Source organism: Narcine bancroftii, chromosome 12, assembly GCF_036971445.1.
Source record: "Narcine bancroftii isolate sNarBan1 chromosome 12, sNarBan1.hap1, whole genome shotgun sequence".
In the NCBI taxonomy this organism is placed as follows: domain Eukaryota; kingdom Metazoa; phylum Chordata; class Chondrichthyes; order Torpediniformes; family Narcinidae; genus Narcine; species Narcine bancroftii.
The window spans coordinates 29,403,916-29,421,679 of NC_091480.1; the positions used below are offsets into that span (position 1 = coordinate 29,403,916).

General features: G+C 39.8%; 1 protein-coding gene across 1 annotated transcript in view; it reads left to right on the forward strand.

Moving 5' to 3' along the window:
* Positions 1 to 17,764, forward strand: part of LOC138746975 (uncharacterized) — a 199,015-nt gene that overhangs the window by 56,674 nt on the left and 124,577 nt on the right. Inside the window, exons 68-87 of the mRNA XM_069905734.1 lie at positions 1,257 to 1,403; positions 1,675 to 1,802; positions 3,722 to 3,855; positions 4,768 to 4,862; positions 6,030 to 6,189; positions 6,573 to 6,592; positions 6,818 to 6,839; positions 6,932 to 6,959; positions 7,194 to 7,275; positions 7,679 to 7,846; positions 8,823 to 9,034; positions 9,373 to 9,467; positions 9,828 to 9,946; positions 10,979 to 11,137; positions 11,454 to 11,656; positions 12,182 to 12,267; positions 13,185 to 13,312; positions 15,002 to 15,157; positions 15,776 to 15,963; positions 17,211 to 17,299. Coding sequence (XP_069761835.1) covers positions 1,257 to 1,403; positions 1,675 to 1,802; positions 3,722 to 3,855; positions 4,768 to 4,862; positions 6,030 to 6,189; positions 6,573 to 6,592; positions 6,818 to 6,839; positions 6,932 to 6,959; positions 7,194 to 7,275; positions 7,679 to 7,846; positions 8,823 to 9,034; positions 9,373 to 9,467; positions 9,828 to 9,946; positions 10,979 to 11,137; positions 11,454 to 11,656; positions 12,182 to 12,267; positions 13,185 to 13,312; positions 15,002 to 15,157; positions 15,776 to 15,963; positions 17,211 to 17,299 — 2,419 coding nt within the window. The remainder of the gene's footprint in view (positions 1 to 1,256; positions 1,404 to 1,674; positions 1,803 to 3,721; positions 3,856 to 4,767; positions 4,863 to 6,029; positions 6,190 to 6,572; positions 6,593 to 6,817; positions 6,840 to 6,931; positions 6,960 to 7,193; positions 7,276 to 7,678; positions 7,847 to 8,822; positions 9,035 to 9,372; positions 9,468 to 9,827; positions 9,947 to 10,978; positions 11,138 to 11,453; positions 11,657 to 12,181; positions 12,268 to 13,184; positions 13,313 to 15,001; positions 15,158 to 15,775; positions 15,964 to 17,210; positions 17,300 to 17,764) is intronic.

Genomic DNA, 17,764 nt, shown 5'->3' on the forward strand with positions numbered 1-17,764 from the left:
AACAGCCATCAATCTCATTGACTGATCGAGGTAGAGTCGAATGGAGAGCATGGAAAGGGCTATGGGTAGGATTGGTCTTGGCTGCAGCCAATTGTACCACAATAACGGAGAACTTTCTCAATAAGAAAGGAGGGATTACAAAGTCAATGTCAAATTCTGACTGGGGAGGTGTTGAAAGAATCTCCAACTATTTAAAATTTGTGATCGTAACTTTGAAAAAAGACTGGGTGTATTGTATGCCAGAAGTAAGTTATGAGGAGGACAGGATGGCCTACAAATTGGCAGCAGTTAAGTCAACAGAAAGCTTGGTGATAGAGGGTAAGATGGGGGTTATAAAGTTTTGTATGTTGGTAGCAAGTGTAAAAAAGAATATTATTTATATAGTGCTTAATTAATGACTGATGTTTGGAAATGAGTAAAAAATCAGGTAAAATACGTTTTAAATTTAAACAACACAGTAACAGTCCCTTCTGACCCAAGACCCATGCCATTCAAATATAACAATGACTCTCCAGCCCCTGAATGTTTTTGAAGATTGAGGTGACCGGGTGGATATCCATGCACGCACAGTTGGAAAGTGAAAGCTCCTCGCAGAGAGCGTCAGTTTGAAACCTGGATCACTAGTGCTGTAATAGCGCTGTGCTTTCCGTACTTATAGAGGGCTTTTAATACACTACTGTACGGTGCTTTGATATCACCATGTCTAGAAATGGTGCAAAGAAGTTTGGAAATCTTTTTTCTGCTGTCCGGTTCTTTGATGACATCATGTCCAGAGCAGTAGATATATATAAATTTGACCTCTTCATTTAAAGAAGGCAGTGTTTGGAATGTCATTCAAGTGATTCTTCAAATAAAGGAGTTGTGTTGTGAGGACAAGTCGAGTGAAACAGGCCTTGGGTCTCTGGAGGTTAGATGAATGGAACCCTAAAATAGTTAAATGTGGCTTGACAGGGTGGATAGAGGAGGGAATCTAGAATTGGGGCCTGTTTAGGATAAAGGATTGCCCATTTAAATTTGATGTTTTGCATTCTTAATCCTCTCTCAACCTTCGAGTACTGGGCTCTCTGAGTCATTTTGCATGTTCAAAGTTGACGTAGATTTTGGCTAATGGGCTCAACAGTGATTTAGGGATCCGGCAGTTGAAGCCACAGATCAGATCATTCAAGAGCAGTTTGAAGAGCCAGGTAGAGCATGAATAGAGAAAACCTCTTCTAACAAAAGGACTGAGTTTCATGATGTTGTATTTCCCGAAATAGATTTATCCCAAGGGGCTACCAGAAAACCAGATTCAACTGTTGGGCAACATATCCACTGTATTTAATGCAACAGAAGTCAGCAGCTGGAATATCACTCGGGTTGAGACACTTTCTGCATTGATGAAGCAACAGCTGGACAACATAACGGTACTGACACCAAGAAAATCTAAATGCAAGCAGTTTGCTATCTGCAGGGAGATTGTGATGTAATCTGGAATTTGCTTTGCAAAACGTGATTATACATGGAATGTTGTTACTTGAAGTGATTTGTAATCTACTTCGCCCAATGAGGTAGAGAAGTGCCCTAAATGGTGCAGAGAAAACTAGACATGGGGTACAATGGATGGGAGTAAGAAGACAAGAAAAGATCACCATTTGACAATGAATAATCATCTTCTCTTCAAATATCTTTCAACAGGTGACGGTCATTATTACACAATTTCTGCAGTCAGGCGGTAAACTCGAAGCAGTTTCTTTGAAAGGCATTGGTGGAGCCAATTTGTGCACTTTGAATCAAGAACAGCTGAAGACAATTTCCAACTTGACGTAAGGATATATCTTTCAATGACCAGTTTTCCGTTAAAACCATCTGATTTCCTGAGTTACGAAGTATCACTCAGTCCAAGTGATTATGCAGCAATGACGAGACATTTTGTATTCCAACTTTACATTTCACAGTTCGTTCTCTAAGGAATTTTCTTGAGACATAAACTGACAACTGGGAAATTATAAGCATCGGTATGACCTCCAGCTTATTGATGTTTGCCATTTTCTGGCAGTGTTTTAATTTAATATGGGTGAGGCCCAATGCAAACAAGAGGAAGAACAACTCACATTCAGCCTGGGCAGTCAGCAGCCCAAATGTTCGAACGCAGAATTTCTTAATTTCAGGTAGTCAGTCCCCTTTCTTCTCCAGGACCATTTCTACTCTTCCCCCTCTCCCCTTCACTTTCCATCCTTATTTTTGTCCTATTTCCCGCTCAACCTCACCTGGCTCCTGCCTATTCTGATTTCCCCCTCCTCTTTGGTTCTGTATGCTTCCACCTCCTCCTCACTGGCTTCTTCCACTCTTTTCCCACCATCCTCTTTGGTTCTGCCCAGTCTCTCTTTACACCACCATTTCTCCTAATTACCCTCTCCACCCTGTACGACTCGTTCTCCTCCACTTGAACCCTTTGGTTTTCTTGCCTCTTCCCTTTTACTGGCCTCTGCCAACCGACTGCTACTGTCTGTCATGGTTCACCTCACCAATCCCACATGGGCCCCTGTCCTACCCTTCACACCTTCACCTCTTAAACTAAATACTCCACGTCTCCAGTCTTGACCATCCCTTTTCTCCTGGTGACACTGCTCCACTGATGAAATGCTCCAGCCAATCAAATTTAGCTTCAAATTCCAGCATCTGCAGTTTCAAGTGTGTCGAAAGTTATTCCAGTTTTCTCCAATATGTCGAGGAAGGATTTCTTACAGCTGGAGTCATAATGATAATTTAATTATTGAGAGTTTTTGTTTTCCTCAATATCTTTGCATTGGGACATCTTCTTCCAGGAACCAGTTTTTCTTGTGAACCTTGATGCTGGGTGTGCAGCCATTCACTCAGATGATGGGTGGAGCCACTCAGACCTGTCAAGGTGAAAATGCAATGTTTACATTTCAGCTTTTGATCTGGTCTTATCAATAGTATGAATTATGCTCCCAGACACAGTTAACAGATTGGGTAAATTTCTTGAGCTGCAGGTGTTACAGAGTTCTGTGTTGTGTATTGGGCTATGTGTTGTGTGATTTTGTGTTAAAAAGTGACAGTTTGCCTTAAAGAGCCAAGGTAAAGGTAGACTGCTGAGAGAGTGGGAAACGGACTGAGCATGTGCAGAAAATGATGTAAAAATTTCTGGACTTGGAAGATTATCCACCACTAGGGGTGCTGTGGAGTGGAAGGAGGCCCAGAGCATGAGTCATGGACTGGAGGACAGTTTAGAATGTTGAGATTTGAAAAAGCATGAACATTCCGAAGGCAGCCAGAAGGATCCAGACCAAGCCAGTGTTTCCTCTCCCTGCAGCAGCACAAGATAATTGAATTTTGTGCTTTCTCTCTCTCTCTCTCTCTCTCTCTCTCTCTCTCTCTCTCTCTCTCCCTCCCTCCCTCCCCCTCTCTCTCTCTAAGATCTTTTGGCTTCATTTTACCAAACAAGCTGAATTTTGTTTTGGCTGGGGAATTTATTAGTTTCACACTGTTATAGAAATTTGCATAGTAACCAGTGGGCATTGTTATATAATTGGGGTTTTGAATCAAAGTTTGAAGGTGAATTTTTTGTTAATAAAGTAATTGTTCATCTTGACCCCCGTGTGATATGCCTTCTTTGTGGTTGCTGCTTTGATCTTGTAACACAAGGTACTCATTCTGGTCCCTCGACCTGATGGAATTGCAGAGACACTGGTTAAGATTTATTTGTCACTTTTTTCCTCAGGGATGCCGGAGCTCTGGATCTTTCTATGTGTACACGGGAAAAGCAGCGTTTGCTTTATGCTTTGGCTTTCACTGCTCTCATTTCTCAACGAAACAGCCCAATTGCCTACTTTCATCTGATAAAGTCATATGTTGGTAGGTTAATTTTTTTTTAAATTGGCCGATTGTCTGAATTCATCACAACTTCCTTTGTGCATTGGTTTTTGAACTAAACTGTTGAAACTGCCACAATCATATTTGGAATGTGCCAAGTGAGGAATTTGTCAATTGTCAGTGTTAAGATACAATGAAGTTGTAAGATGATGAAATCTTAAGAACCAAGTTGTGAAGCATCCAGAGTTAACTCTGGATGTTTAACTCTGTTTAATACAGTCCACCACTATTGAAGCAGAACTCCTGTCTGAACATGAAACTGAATAGGGCTCAAGTCTTATCAATTGTCCAACAATTGACGGGAACCCAAATCAGTAAAGGTATAAACAGAGGCTCAAATAACTCAGTGATTAGAGCACTGATATTGTAAACCAGGGTTTGCAAGTTCGCTCCTCGCTGAGGCCTTTTTTCTATGAGTGGCGCTGGATATAGTGGCGACAAGGTTGAAGAATCTCACGTGTGTTATATTCTAAGTGTAGTATTACGTATTGAAAAGGTTAACTTTACCTTAACGTGACCGTAAATGTCCCTGTCCTAATAATGCATCCGTATGACTAATACTCCAAATTCAGTGGATAAAATAGATGCGCTCTTGCATCAAGGAGATCAGATCCTTTTCGATCACAGGGAACCCGAAGAATCCCAGTGCAAAACCCATCCATCAAGCATAGGATGTGAGGGGCATGGTTTAAATTTCTTCGGCAGGTCTCAGATAATTTTGAATATGGAATAGACCAACAGATGGTTGGCCTTTCATGTCATAAACAGGGTACCCTAAAAATACACCCCCTTTTTTTTGTCCCTGTGTATGCTTCCTTCACCTTCAGTAATATTTGGTTTTTGCCTTTACTCAGCCCTCCACATAAAATTAGAAAATATCTCTCTTTTCTTCAGGTGGTGCCCAAACTGAGGATCTGAAATATCTGGCAAATAACAAGGTCAATATGGACTTTTCAACCTTCAGACGATTGGATCCTGAAGAAGTAAAGGTACGTAGAGACCAAATGTTGCATTATTTCATTAACATTGTCATGGTTACAATTTTCTTAACTTCCTATTTCAATCTCACCTCAGTAAATACCCTCTCTGAGTCTTCAATAATGTTCTTGATTGAGCTGTTGAATTAGATCATGGCTGGTCTTTGGCTACTTTCTTGTGCTAACTCTTGACCTATTGATCTCTGCTTCAAATATGTTCAGTGGTGACTCCTACATAACCATCAAAGGGCAGCAAATTCCAAATATTCACTGCTCTGGAGGTGAAAAACCATCTTCTCTTATTTTTAGTATCAGTATCCACTTATATAAAGAAAAACCTTGCACTGATCCTTTCTAAACCTCTTTGCCATTTCCTTGAACCTAAGCCTATTTGTCTTGAAAGTTTTGTATAGTGTAACTCAAAGGTTCAAAGTTCCCTTTGTGGTAAATATGCATGATGTACGGCATCTTGATTTTGTCTGCATAAGCCAAATAAAATAGTGTCCATGAGCTTTGCCCTGCGTCCCTGACAATAAGCGGCAAAGGAGAGTCTCTTCAGAGACACTGAGTGTCAGTGGATTCACCTCCGGTGCTTCTGCAATCTCACAGACTTCTGTCCAAGCAATTCAAATCCAAATCTACAAGACAATCAGGAACTTTCCTGCAGCCGGGGCCCTTCGGGGGCTCTTCCTGGCATCAGCACTCTCCCGAATCCAGGTTCTAATGCCTGGCTCTTTGGAACCTGTCCCCAGCAGCCTGCAACTTGTGTGGATCCTTTGACCGCAAGCCACCAGCAGCCCACAGCCTGTGTGGATCTTTTGACCGCAAGTCACCTGCAGCCCACAGCCTGTGTGGATCTTTTGACCGCAAGTCGCCAGCAGCCCGTAGCCTCTGTGGGTCCTAGAGCCACTGAGCCCCTCGCTGATCCCCAGCCATGGCCACCTTTCTGTAGGGTAATCTCCAGTGCTTCTCTCTTTCAACAGGAAATTTTCTCACCATTTCTGGTGCCCAGTGTGAGCCATTATCAAGTGCCCCAAATATTGCATCCTGAAAGCTTATCCCATTTTTAAAAAATCTCTATCCATTTATCCGTTGAAATGAAATTCAAGATAAGGTACAAAATATTTTGTTGCAGTCGTCATTCATTAAATGTCTGTCTGTTTATTTATTTATTTTCAGAAACTGAGTGCTGATAATCTGATCAATTTGCTTGGATTTCACCTTCATGCTTTGCAAAGTGGAGCGAATGAAACTGTAGTAAGGGTTTGGGTGGCCTCAAACAGTGAGGCTGATGTGAAGAAACTTGGCCTGACAGGAGGTATTCCAAATAATACATCAGGTAATTTCTTGCCAAAGTGTTCACTATCAGTCAAATTTTGTCTTCAAATCCTGCAATATAATCTCCAGATGATAACTCCTGGTTCTGTAGTTTTGTCTCTGCTGCTACTTTGTGGGCATTGCACAATTTGATGTTGGATAAAAAATTGGTGCCTTTATCCTCAGCGTGGTAATGGATGCTTTAACAGGTTAAATTCCACAAATGTAGAGAATCGTTCAGGTCAAAATTCAGTTGCGAAGAGTTGTTCTGTGGCACCAGGCGATCTAATCAAAACAAATGTTGATTCCAATATTGACTTAAGTCATCAAGATGATTTGATTAAGTTTAATGACATGCCAGCTCGAGCATCTTCTGACATTGTTGCGCTTCACTTTTCTCTACAGAACCCGACATTGACAACAAAGTAAGAACATCTCACGACTTTATATCTTCCAAATGTCTTGCTTGGCCTCTCTGTTTTTACAGAAAGTTTAATTTTTGTAAATCTTATCTAGATTGCCGATATATTTTTAAATGTTGTAGATTTAGGAAAAGTAATTGATTGAATAATTACTCTTTACTTGCAACACCATTGTGTGTTAATTTAAGACGATTCAGGGTTAAAGATCTTATTGTTTCTATTCCTTAGCCTATTAACACCACAGTTAATGGTAAGTGCACTTTCTACATTATTTTTGAACATAACCAATTCTAGTATTGTAATTCCAATGTAATAAGTTTTTCATTTTAATTCCTCATGCAGAAACTATGTTGTGTCGAGCAATAGACAGGTAAGAATCCAAAACATCTGTTCTGTGTAGTTCCCCTGATTCTGTCAACGCTTCAGTGAACGATATCTCATACTCAAAATATTTTGTTGTACATTATTTAGCAATATTGAAAACTTAAATCACATTTTATTAACCTCAAATCATGAGATGTAAATGGTCGGAAAGAAACTGTTTGACTATTTGTTACTCACAGTGACATCTTTCCTAACAGTAGATGACTTTTTCTCCCTGTAGTTCGGCTTTGAAGACTTTCCTGCTCAATATTAGTGTGAGTCAGCTCTGCTTCTTCAACATTACTGACTATGCCTGTGCTGAGGTAAGTTCTCGTCAGTCAGACTTTCACACAAAACAGAAATTGTAGGCATTTGTGTGTTATGACATCATCTTAACAGCTGTAATCAATACTTTTTGCACAGATTATTCAAAGAAATGAGTCAAGATGTAAGGCTGCACACTTTAGAAGGTGAAGCAGAAAATTGCTGGGAGCAATCTGGGGAATTAGGAAATCACTGATCTTTCAGGACGAGTCTCTGCATCAGGTGCTGATGCAGGGAATCGATCCAAAATGTTGACACATCCTTTCCTCCATGGATGCTGCAGTTTCTCCAGCTGATTTTTGTTTTAAAAGGCTAAAAGAAATGAGACACTTGCAAATATTTACATCAGAATGTTGGAATGCTTGAAGCTAATAAATGTCTTTTGAAATGATTTCTTTTCAGACTGATCTACTCGCCTCCAGATTAAGCAGTGATAACCTGGTCGAATTGTTTAATTGTTTCACTGGTCCTAACGCTTTGAACAGGTCAGATGAAAGTGCACTGACCATTTTTGTTCGAAAACTTAACAGAACCACCCTGACCGAGGCCCTCGACAAATTCAACAACCAGGTAACTGCTTAGTTTTTGACACACTTTCTATGGAAAACATAGTCTGCCCATCTGTGCTTCACATAATTTTATTTCACCTTTCAGCCTCTTTTATTCCTGTAAAAACAGAGCTAACCGATCCAGATAACTCCAACCTTTAAATCCACGCGACATCTTTGTGAATCTCTTTTGCATCGTCTCTAACTTAATCTTATCCTACTTTTCATGTTGTGACCAGAACAGACACAATAACTTACAGATATTTTCTACAGTTGCAGCATGATGTCCCAACATTTAGCGCCTGAATCAATGAAGACAAGCGTGCCTTGAACCTTTCCACATCACCTTGTCTCCCTGTGTTTCCACTTTCAGGGAACAATGTACTTGTATGGCAAAGTGCCTCTAACATCAATGCCCTGGACCATGCCATTCACTCTGAATGTCCTACCCTGGTTTAACTTCCCAACATCCATCACTTCACACTTTGTATTGACATCAAGAACAAAATTGGTCAGGAAATAAATTAACTAACCATCCAAATGAGAGATTTTTTTTGTTGCCTTGAATAGTGCAGAAAAAGTACCCACTAAATGATTGCCTTTTGTTTGGCAGGAACTAAAATAAGGGAGAAATAATCTTTAATAACTTTACAACACCCCATCCCCAGGCACATTTCAGCCAACAACGTATTCTTGAACCAATATGAGAATTTGTTTTGGAATGGATCTCCAGGACGATGCTGTACCCTTGGCATTCACTCATCACAAAATATTAGCCATCGTGCAATGTACTGGCTGAATATGGCTTTGTTTCTTACACTTGCATGTTTCCACTGAAGACATAAACAGTAACAGGTGTAGCCTATTGATTTTACTTCACAATTTCATTTTATACAATTTACTGAGTTCTCTTATAAAAGGAAGGATCACGTTTGAGATCTGCGGTGACTAAACGCTCTTTGTTTGCTGAGTTTATACACAATACTTTTTTATTTCAGTTTCCAAACCGATCATCAGTTCCCCTGATGACAAAAGTCACGTTTATGAATGCACTTTGGGAGACTGTGAAGACCTTTGAAAATTTAACGAGCGTCACCTTCCTAAGAAAGTGGTTCCAGGAGCGATTCAGACCATTCATTGCTGGCATTTCCCAGTTTGTGCTGAAACCTTTGCAGACAAGGAACATTACTTGTGATGGTTACCAGGCAATGTAAGTGAAGGACTCTCTTTCAGAATAATCCTCTTCTACAATTTGAATTGGAAAGGCAGCATCAAAAAATAGATGCATAAAACAAAGTCAGGAAGGAAACTGGAGAGAAAGTTCAGATTTGATGCAATATCACAGGGGCATCACTGTTGATGGTGGATTTATCTTTGTGAACCATTCATCAAAATGGGAGAAAAGTTTAGATCAATTTTGTGTCTTGTACACAGGAGCTGATTGCAAGGCATGTTGAATGAAGATTTTCTCACTTGTTCTCCAGCAGATGAAACTATACCATTGATTAGAAGTCAGATGAATAATTGTGTTACTATTTATCTACTTAGTGTAAAAGGTCTGAGTAATGGATTCAGAGAGATGCAGCAGAAGACCAGAGAGATTGTGCTCAACGTATGGATCCTTAATTACCTCGACACCACAGGTAAGCTACAAAGGTTTTAAGGGGAAAAAATACTGAAATGAGAGCCACAGAAGTTCTTGAGTAATGTTTTAACGTTTTGAACTCAGAATAATTTGCATTGAAAGTTAAAAGTTCTAGTGTAACATTTTAATGTTTTGAACTCAGAATAATTTGCATTGAAAGTTAAAAGTTTTAGTGTAACATTTCAATGTTTTGAACTCAGAATAATTTGCAGTGTAATTTAAAAGGCTGTGAAATTCAATCATGCGACCTTAAAACATTGAAAACATCTTCTGATCTCAGTAGTCCTGGATAAAAACAATTTGATGCTGTGAACTATTCCTGGTAAATGCCATTGATGGCTAATCTGCTTACCTCTAGGTTCTGGTTGCATCAGGAATACGAATGGGTCCAGAGATTGGCTTTTGAAGAACTGGGGAATGTTCAGTGCCCTTGTTCAGATAGACATGTTAACCAGGAGGAATCCAGACTTCAACCCAGTAAGTTATAGAATTGGTCAAGGCCTTCAAAAATGGTGAAAATGCAATATTTCTGACCAGAGTTTAATGTAGCAAGATAAAATGTGTTGCTCTGTCCTGGAATGTAGAGAAAAATTAAATATAAATACCCCAGTATTTTTATACCTTTTATGTTGGTGTTTGATTCATTGGCTTCAATCAAAACCCCAAGTTTAAATACATTTTACACAATTTTGTTATGACGTTTCTTTGTTTTAAAGGATTGAATGTTGATTTATAAAACATATACCAATCAATTGTCAATTTTATTGTTTTGTTGTAAACCTGTGATTCATTTATTTTTTGTAGTCTGAAAATTGACTTTGAATGGGAGAAACAATTACATATGGATACTGCTTGTGCTATAAGAACTGTCTCTGTTATGCTAACTAAACTGCTCCAGATAGCACCATGTAACCATATAAAAATTACAGCACAGAAACAGGCCAGTTCATGCCGAACATCTTCTCCCACCTAGTTCCATTGGCCCACACCAGGCCCATAACCCTCCATACCGCTCTCTTCCATATACCTATCCAACTTTTCCTTAAATATTAAAATCGAACCCGCATCTACCACTTCAGCTGGAAGCTCATTCCACACTCCCACCACCTTCTGAGTGAAACTCTTATCAAATCATCCTTAATCTTCTACACTCCAGGGAATAAAGTCCCAGCCTACTCAACCTTCCCCTGTAACTCAAACTCTGAAACCCAGGAAGCATTCTTGTAAATTTCCTCTGCACTCTCTCGGTTCTGTTTAAACCCTTCCTATAATTTGGTGACCAAAACTGCACACAAAGTTCCAAATTTGGCCTCATTGATTTGTTTGCAGTGAACTTTGATCCAAAATGAATTTTATACCTCATTGGTTTTGATTCTTGCAATTAGTAACAACTGGTTCCAAAAGGGTAGAAGATAACATGAAATGTAAATAAGTACAGAACAGTCTGTATTTGCAACTCTGTGAGTATTGATCATAGCAGAAGGTGAAGTCATAATATTGTTTTGACAGCTGGATGCAGCGGAATTATTGACACCTTCCCAACTGGCCGATTTTGCTGGTCAGAACGGAACACTGCGAAACGCTGAGGATGTTCGGAAACTTTTCAACAGCATCACCACTGACACCGTGGTCCAGTTCATCGAAAGGTTCAACACAGCTAGACGTGAGGTAGGACACCGCTTCACTTCACATTAGGCTGACCTTAAATTCATCACGAGTACCAAGTACGTCAGAGAAACTTCAGTAATCTTGAGTCTACTAGGTTGAGAATTATTTCCTTTCTTTCGATAAAATTAAAGATCTTCAAGGGTGTTCAGAAAATTCTCAATGTAGAGTACGTGGGATTTTCTGCACCATATATGTTTGCTGCAAAGTAGGCTGGTTTGAAATTTGTTTTCATTGGTACTCTTGTTATTGAGTTGAAGCCACCACTCCCCTTTTTCACTCAACCACAATTACTCAGCCCTGGAACTTTTTTTTTCAGAACAATGTATCTTTCACTCCTGATGTCAGAGCAACATTACTGCAAGAAATTCTGAACCGCACGCAGCCAATTCTTTCAAAGGCCAATAACACTGAACTTCAAGTTTGGTTTGACAGAAGGTTGCAAGATTTACTTCCAGGACTAACAGAAAGCACATTGCCCTTAATCTTTGTTACCGAGAACTGTGAAGGGCTTCAAATCATGTAAGTTTTGGGTAGCTAGGAAATTATCAAATGGAACACCACAGCTTTTTGTTGCACGGAAGAGTATCTGAAATGAAAGACTTTGGTCTTTTCCCTGCAATGTCTGGTCCTGGTTGCTTCCTGTTTGAAACAGCTGGATTCTCTCCTGGGAAATCTCCACAAAATTTTGCACTCAGAGTCAAAGGCTGCCTTGAAGCCTGTGCTCCATTGCAATTGAATTGTTGCTGCTGGCAATGGAAACATGAAGGTCTCAAATCACTGCAGCAGTTGGGAAGGGTGCAGATGTCATGTAGCATTTACATGACAAGATACTGGGGTTGAAGAGTTGAAAGCCAAATAGCACCAGGTTTATGAATGTACGGAGGTTTGGAGTTTTTATATTTATGGGCGGAAGATTTCCTTGCTAGGAATGGAAATATTCAGGGAAATTAGCCAGTTGTGGCTAATTTCCTTTAGCATTCTATTAAGAAAAATATCTTTTTTTTTGTGAACATTGAAGTACAGTATCAATTTATTTTTCTGTAGAATTTCAGCACTGAGCACAGTCAAAGAACAGCTAAACAGGAGTGTTCAGGAAGATGCATATGAAGCCATATTGGTTAACTCGAAAGGTATGAACATTGTTTGTGTTCCTGGTAGTTTGAATTAGGGTGTTTTTTTTCCCATGTTCGAACTCTCTAACAGTGCTCTCAATCCTCACTATCAGTGTACTGCAATCATTGACCTTGGGTGTTTATTCTTCGCGGCACTCCTCAGAGCCAGTGGGTTAAATTTCATCACACAAGTCACATTTCTAAAAGGCTCTGCAGCCTCTAAAGCTTCTAAAATGATGGGCAGGAAATGTGACTTCCAACTGCAAGTTTGCAATCCACCATATTGGACAAACAGGAAGCAAGGCTTATCCACAACTGCAACAAGGCTTTGAATCTTGTGCTGTCTATAAGGAGTTTGTTTGTTCTCCCAGTGAATATCCCCCAGAAATGTGGATTTCTTTTAACTGGTGCAATTAGATGACACGGGATCATGGGCTGGAAGAGCCTATTTCCATGTTGTATCTCTAAATTAGAAATTAAATCAGGGAATTAGCACTTGTTTCAGAGCTATGTAGCAACAGCTGTAGACCTGCTGGACAAATCTGACCAAACACTCCAAACACCTGTCTTCACATTTGGGTGTTCCAGTACCAGCCACTCCTCCAATTATTCCTGACCTACAATCTCCTAGTTGTGTCTGCTGACTGATTTCCTTGTTCAGGGCTTGTTATCGAGATCAGTGAGGGTCTCAACGTCTACTCCCCCCAGCCCAGCCAACTTAATCTGCGAGCTTGATAAAATGTTGTTATAGAGGCACCTTGTGCTAAACTGGTATGGGACTTCCCTTTAATAGGCCTCTTTAGATTTGGAAGTTGTAGCCTTGCGAATTTGAATGGGAGAGTCTCTTGCTTAATTGACATTTGAGTTGATTATGATAGTTAATATCTCCACTAAGTGACTAGGATTATGGAAATGGAATATTTACTGTTTTTCAGCATTTCCTCTTCAGTGTTATGAAAACAACAGTTTTATTGAATACCTGAAGAGCTATTTCCAAAATTACTTCAACTTTCTCACTCTGAAGGATGCAGTTTCCCTGATTCCACCTCGTCGGGAAACCGAGGTAAAAAGAAAATAAAAAATTATTTTGTTAAAAGCTCTTTCTGATATATTTTGTGTATTATATTCGTACTCAAATAGCTGAGTTGCACTGTAAGTTTCTTGGGGCTTGGGTATGAGTTCACCCAGGTGTCCTACATCTCGTTTTTTTGTTTATGCGCGTGTCCAACACTGGGGCTATAATTATGCCTTCATTTTCACTGGCTTTTGAACGATCACTTTTTTTCACGTGCTGCAGTGCTATTCACTGGGGTGGAATATCACAGCTACAGCTAAAGTAAGCTCTGTCTCTCGCAGCAACCTCTCTCTCACTTTCTTATCAATAATCCCTAACACAATTTCATCAGGGGTCATTGAATCTTGCAGCGGTCTGGTTACACGTTCTTGCTTTTAATTTGCAGTCCGTTCATATTAAAAGAAGGTATTAAAGGTCTGCTGCTCTTGTCTGATTCTCACTCTGCACCCTCTTGGTGTTTGCACCACTCCAGGTGCCATGTGATGTTTATTTTTTTTGTCATAAAGAAACTTGGGTTCTTTTACAACTATACTTTATTAGCTATTGTACTCATGACCTTGTGGGGGGATGCATTATGAATCTACTCCTGGCTGCAACAACTAGGCTCCACTTCCTCTAGTGATCAGGATGATCACTAACACTCCATTATTGCAGTCCTTGTAGTTCTTATTGTGTAAGGGCACAACATTGGCCACCCTCCAGGCATTCAGAACGTCACCTATGGCAAAGATCGTATAAATATCTCCATCAGGACCTTGGTATATCTTGCCTTGCTTCCCATAAGGTCGTAGGATCCAGTTTGTCGGGCCTCAGGGAATACTCCACTTTTACACATCACAAGATGGCCAGTACCACCTCTTGCATAACAGCAATGTTTCAGGACTTCATTGTTCTCTTCTTTGAATTTCCTTGCATCTATGACCTTCTGCTGAGTAAATAGAGATGAGAAATATTTATTTCAGCTAACAAGAGAAATGCTTATTCATTGGCTTTGAATCACCAGATGAGGAGATCGAAAGTCAGCAGGTAAAGCTCCAGACTAAACCTGTGGAGGGAGACAAAGTGGACAATAGAGTGACAGAAGGACTTTTCTGGAGAATGGAAGAGTGATTGCAGAGAGGATTGGGGAAAAAAAGCACCTTGATGGTTGCTGTGCTCACAAGGAAATAGTGAATACACTTCAGAGAGACATAACTAAACTCCTGCCTGCAGTGGACAGTCTAGATGCAGGAAGAATGTTATATAATACATTATATTATATATAAATAATTATATAACAATACAATGGTGAGAACTCCAGAATTGGTCATTTTAGCTTGAGGAAAATGGGGAAGCCCCTTCAAATTGAGTTGAGGATTGCAATGAAACTGTGGAATTCTCTCTGGCAAAGAGCAGTCAAAGCTAAATCATTAATATAACTTAAGGAAGAGTTAAATCTGGTTCTGAAAGGGAAAGTGATCAAGGGGTCTGTGAAAAAAGCAGGAATGGAGTTGAATCACTTCTGTTTCTCTCTCAATTGAAATTCCAAGATGCTCATGATGTGACGTGACTCCTGCAGAAAATCAACCAAAAGCAAAGATTTTTGGCATGAGTGTTGAGCACGCATTCATTTGTTTTGCCTGGTTTACGTTCAGTTATTCCGGTAGAATTCAAAAATTCTCTTTTGTGTCTTTTCAGGTACTGAATAGTATTGATCTCAATGAATTGGCCAACCTACTGAGTACTCCGGGATTCATTGACGACCAGGATATTTTAACAAAAGTGGTGCTCAGAATTCAACCCCTCCAAAATCTAACGAGGTTTTTAGATGCTTTCGCCAACGCAACCCGAGACGTAAGTTGCCCATGCGATTTCCTTTTCTCAGTTCCCAAAGTGTAGTCCCAAATGTGCTCACTGCATCGGAAGATTATTCAAGTATCCTGTACCATTTGAGCGAGTAGCTTGATGATGTCAAAGTGTTTCATTATTGGAACAGTACAACCATAATAAACAGAGCACGATGTACAGCAAGGAAATTGTAAATAGAGTGGAGCAAGGAGGTTGTTTAATTTTACTGCTTGTTCATTTCACATTCATCAGCTCTTCCAGTGCATGGCAACGATAATCGTTGAAACACCTACATCCCAACCAATGTGTGTTTACAAATCTTTTGCCTGACTTTGTCATATCTACATTTAGTCTCCATAAGTGATCAGTAATAATAGTGGGTTTACAACTGTACAAGAGAATTCACCAGTGTTGTAAGGATAGGGTTATAGATTACAGTGTAATCTATAAACATCAGTATCCGAGAATGCCAGCTTTATTCTCTCCAAGTCGTACTGTGATGTTCACTGTTGAGGCTAATTGTTTCAGAAATACCAGAGGCCAGGCTGTGGGAATTGATGTAAATGGATAAGTTGTCGAGTATATCGTTTTACAACAAGAACATTTCATTTTCCTTCTTTTCAGAGGAATCTTTTGGCTGCTGTACTGGAGGGTGTATGGATTTGGTTTACTGAGGGGCTCCCTGAACTCACAGATGCAGAGGTGGATGAATGGCTTAATGTCAGACTGGCCCCATATCTGCCATTTATTACCACACGGCTTTTGGTTTCCAATCGCACCCTCAGTGTCTCCTGCCTTCCCTACAGAAGAATGTATGTATATTTCTAAACTGAATGAAAATATCTAGAATTTCCTGTTAAATTCAGTAATTCAAAGCCACGCAGGACATAGGATAGCACGTCACATTCTATTGGAAAAGACATCACAGCGATGTTCAGCAGCAAAAATAGACATGTAGGTAGAGAACAAAGTACATCACCACACAGGCCCTTTGGCCCACAGCGTTGTGCCAACCCATGTAAAGCTACTCCACAACAATCTAATCCTTCCCTACTGCATACCCATAATCCGCCATTTTTCTGATATCCATGTGTCTTAGTCATTTAAATGTCTCTATCATGCCAGCTTCCATCATTACCCCCAGCAATGTATTCCAGGCACCAATCACTCTCTCTGACTTCAAATAAAACTTGCTTCTGACAATCTGCTAAATATTCCCCAGCTCAGCTTCGAAGGCATCCACAGAAACATCAGCAATCTCCTGGTTTAGTCTTCTCATAATGTTTCTAAATTCATCCGCAAGAAAATAAAAGCAGAAAATGCAGCTAAATTCATTGTCTGTGGAAGGCTGAGTAGAATTTATGGTAGCGTGCTTTTCAGCTGGGAAAATACCCATATTATTCTGACACAAGTTTATTTTTGTCCCCACAACAACAATTGTGCAAAGTTAATGAATAAATATGAGGCTAATGTTTCCCAAACCACCATTAATATTTTGTTACCGAGTAGTAGTTTATTATTGATTATTACAATTTCATCTGATCGATCCCTCGGACTTACTGCTGCTTGAATTTGGCTCAACATCAATCAATTATTTTCACATTTATTTCCAATATATCCCACACTGGCCCAAGCATGTTGTTGCATTCATGAATTAAATCGTGCTTTCCAATTGTTAAATGCTTGTGTGCGTGAATAATTCTACAATTGCTTGCTGTGGGAGCAGTTCAGCACCTCAAAATGAAACAATCTTTTGAGATGAATTTAAGTCCAGGCTTGTTAACTTGCTGTGGTGCACCAGTTCTGTGTGATCAGCATCATGTGTTTCCCCAGTGTGAGTGTATCTCCGTATGTATGTGCACGTCAGTGTGCATGAACATGCAACCATGAATAGCTGTCGATATTCCCACATGTATGAGGGTTTACTTTATCATTTTCCCCACTTGCGCCTGACTTTGTCATATCTACATTTAATTTAGCTGATTCTGTTTTAAGTCCGCTTCACTGCAATTTAATTTGGTCTCGAAAGGAATAATTTATTATTTAATTTTATCTTTAGTGTGAAAGCACTGAATGCTATTTACCCAAAGTTGAGCTCAGAAAAACGGACCGAAATCTACAATGGGATCAGAACTTACCTGCTACAAGGTGAAGTAATTTTTATTGTAAAATTACAAGAGTTGGCTTGCAGTTAATGTGAGTTTTTTAGATGAGAAGAGGGAGTAAGTACGATGGTGCCTGGGCTGCGATAGAATTGCATCATGAGCAGATGACTGATCGATGCAGGTTGAAAGACAACTGCAATGCAGTCTGCGGTCGAATCGTTGGTTGATGCTCCTTGTACAAAGGCTCCTGGTTTGGGGAAATTACGTCCCAACAAAGGATACATCTTTAAAGAGGGGAGAAATCTGGGGAAATTGTTCAGCTGCAGATTGAATGGTGGTCATGTTTGAGGAATCCATTTTGTCAAAAAAGATAGTTAAGAGTAAGATAGCAGAATGTTTTAGATTTTCTGTGGTGAATGGTATGGAATATGAAGGGTTGGGACATCTCATTGTATTAATTCACCATGCAAATTCTGTTTGGTGAAGAAAGGTTTTTGAATAGTCAGGT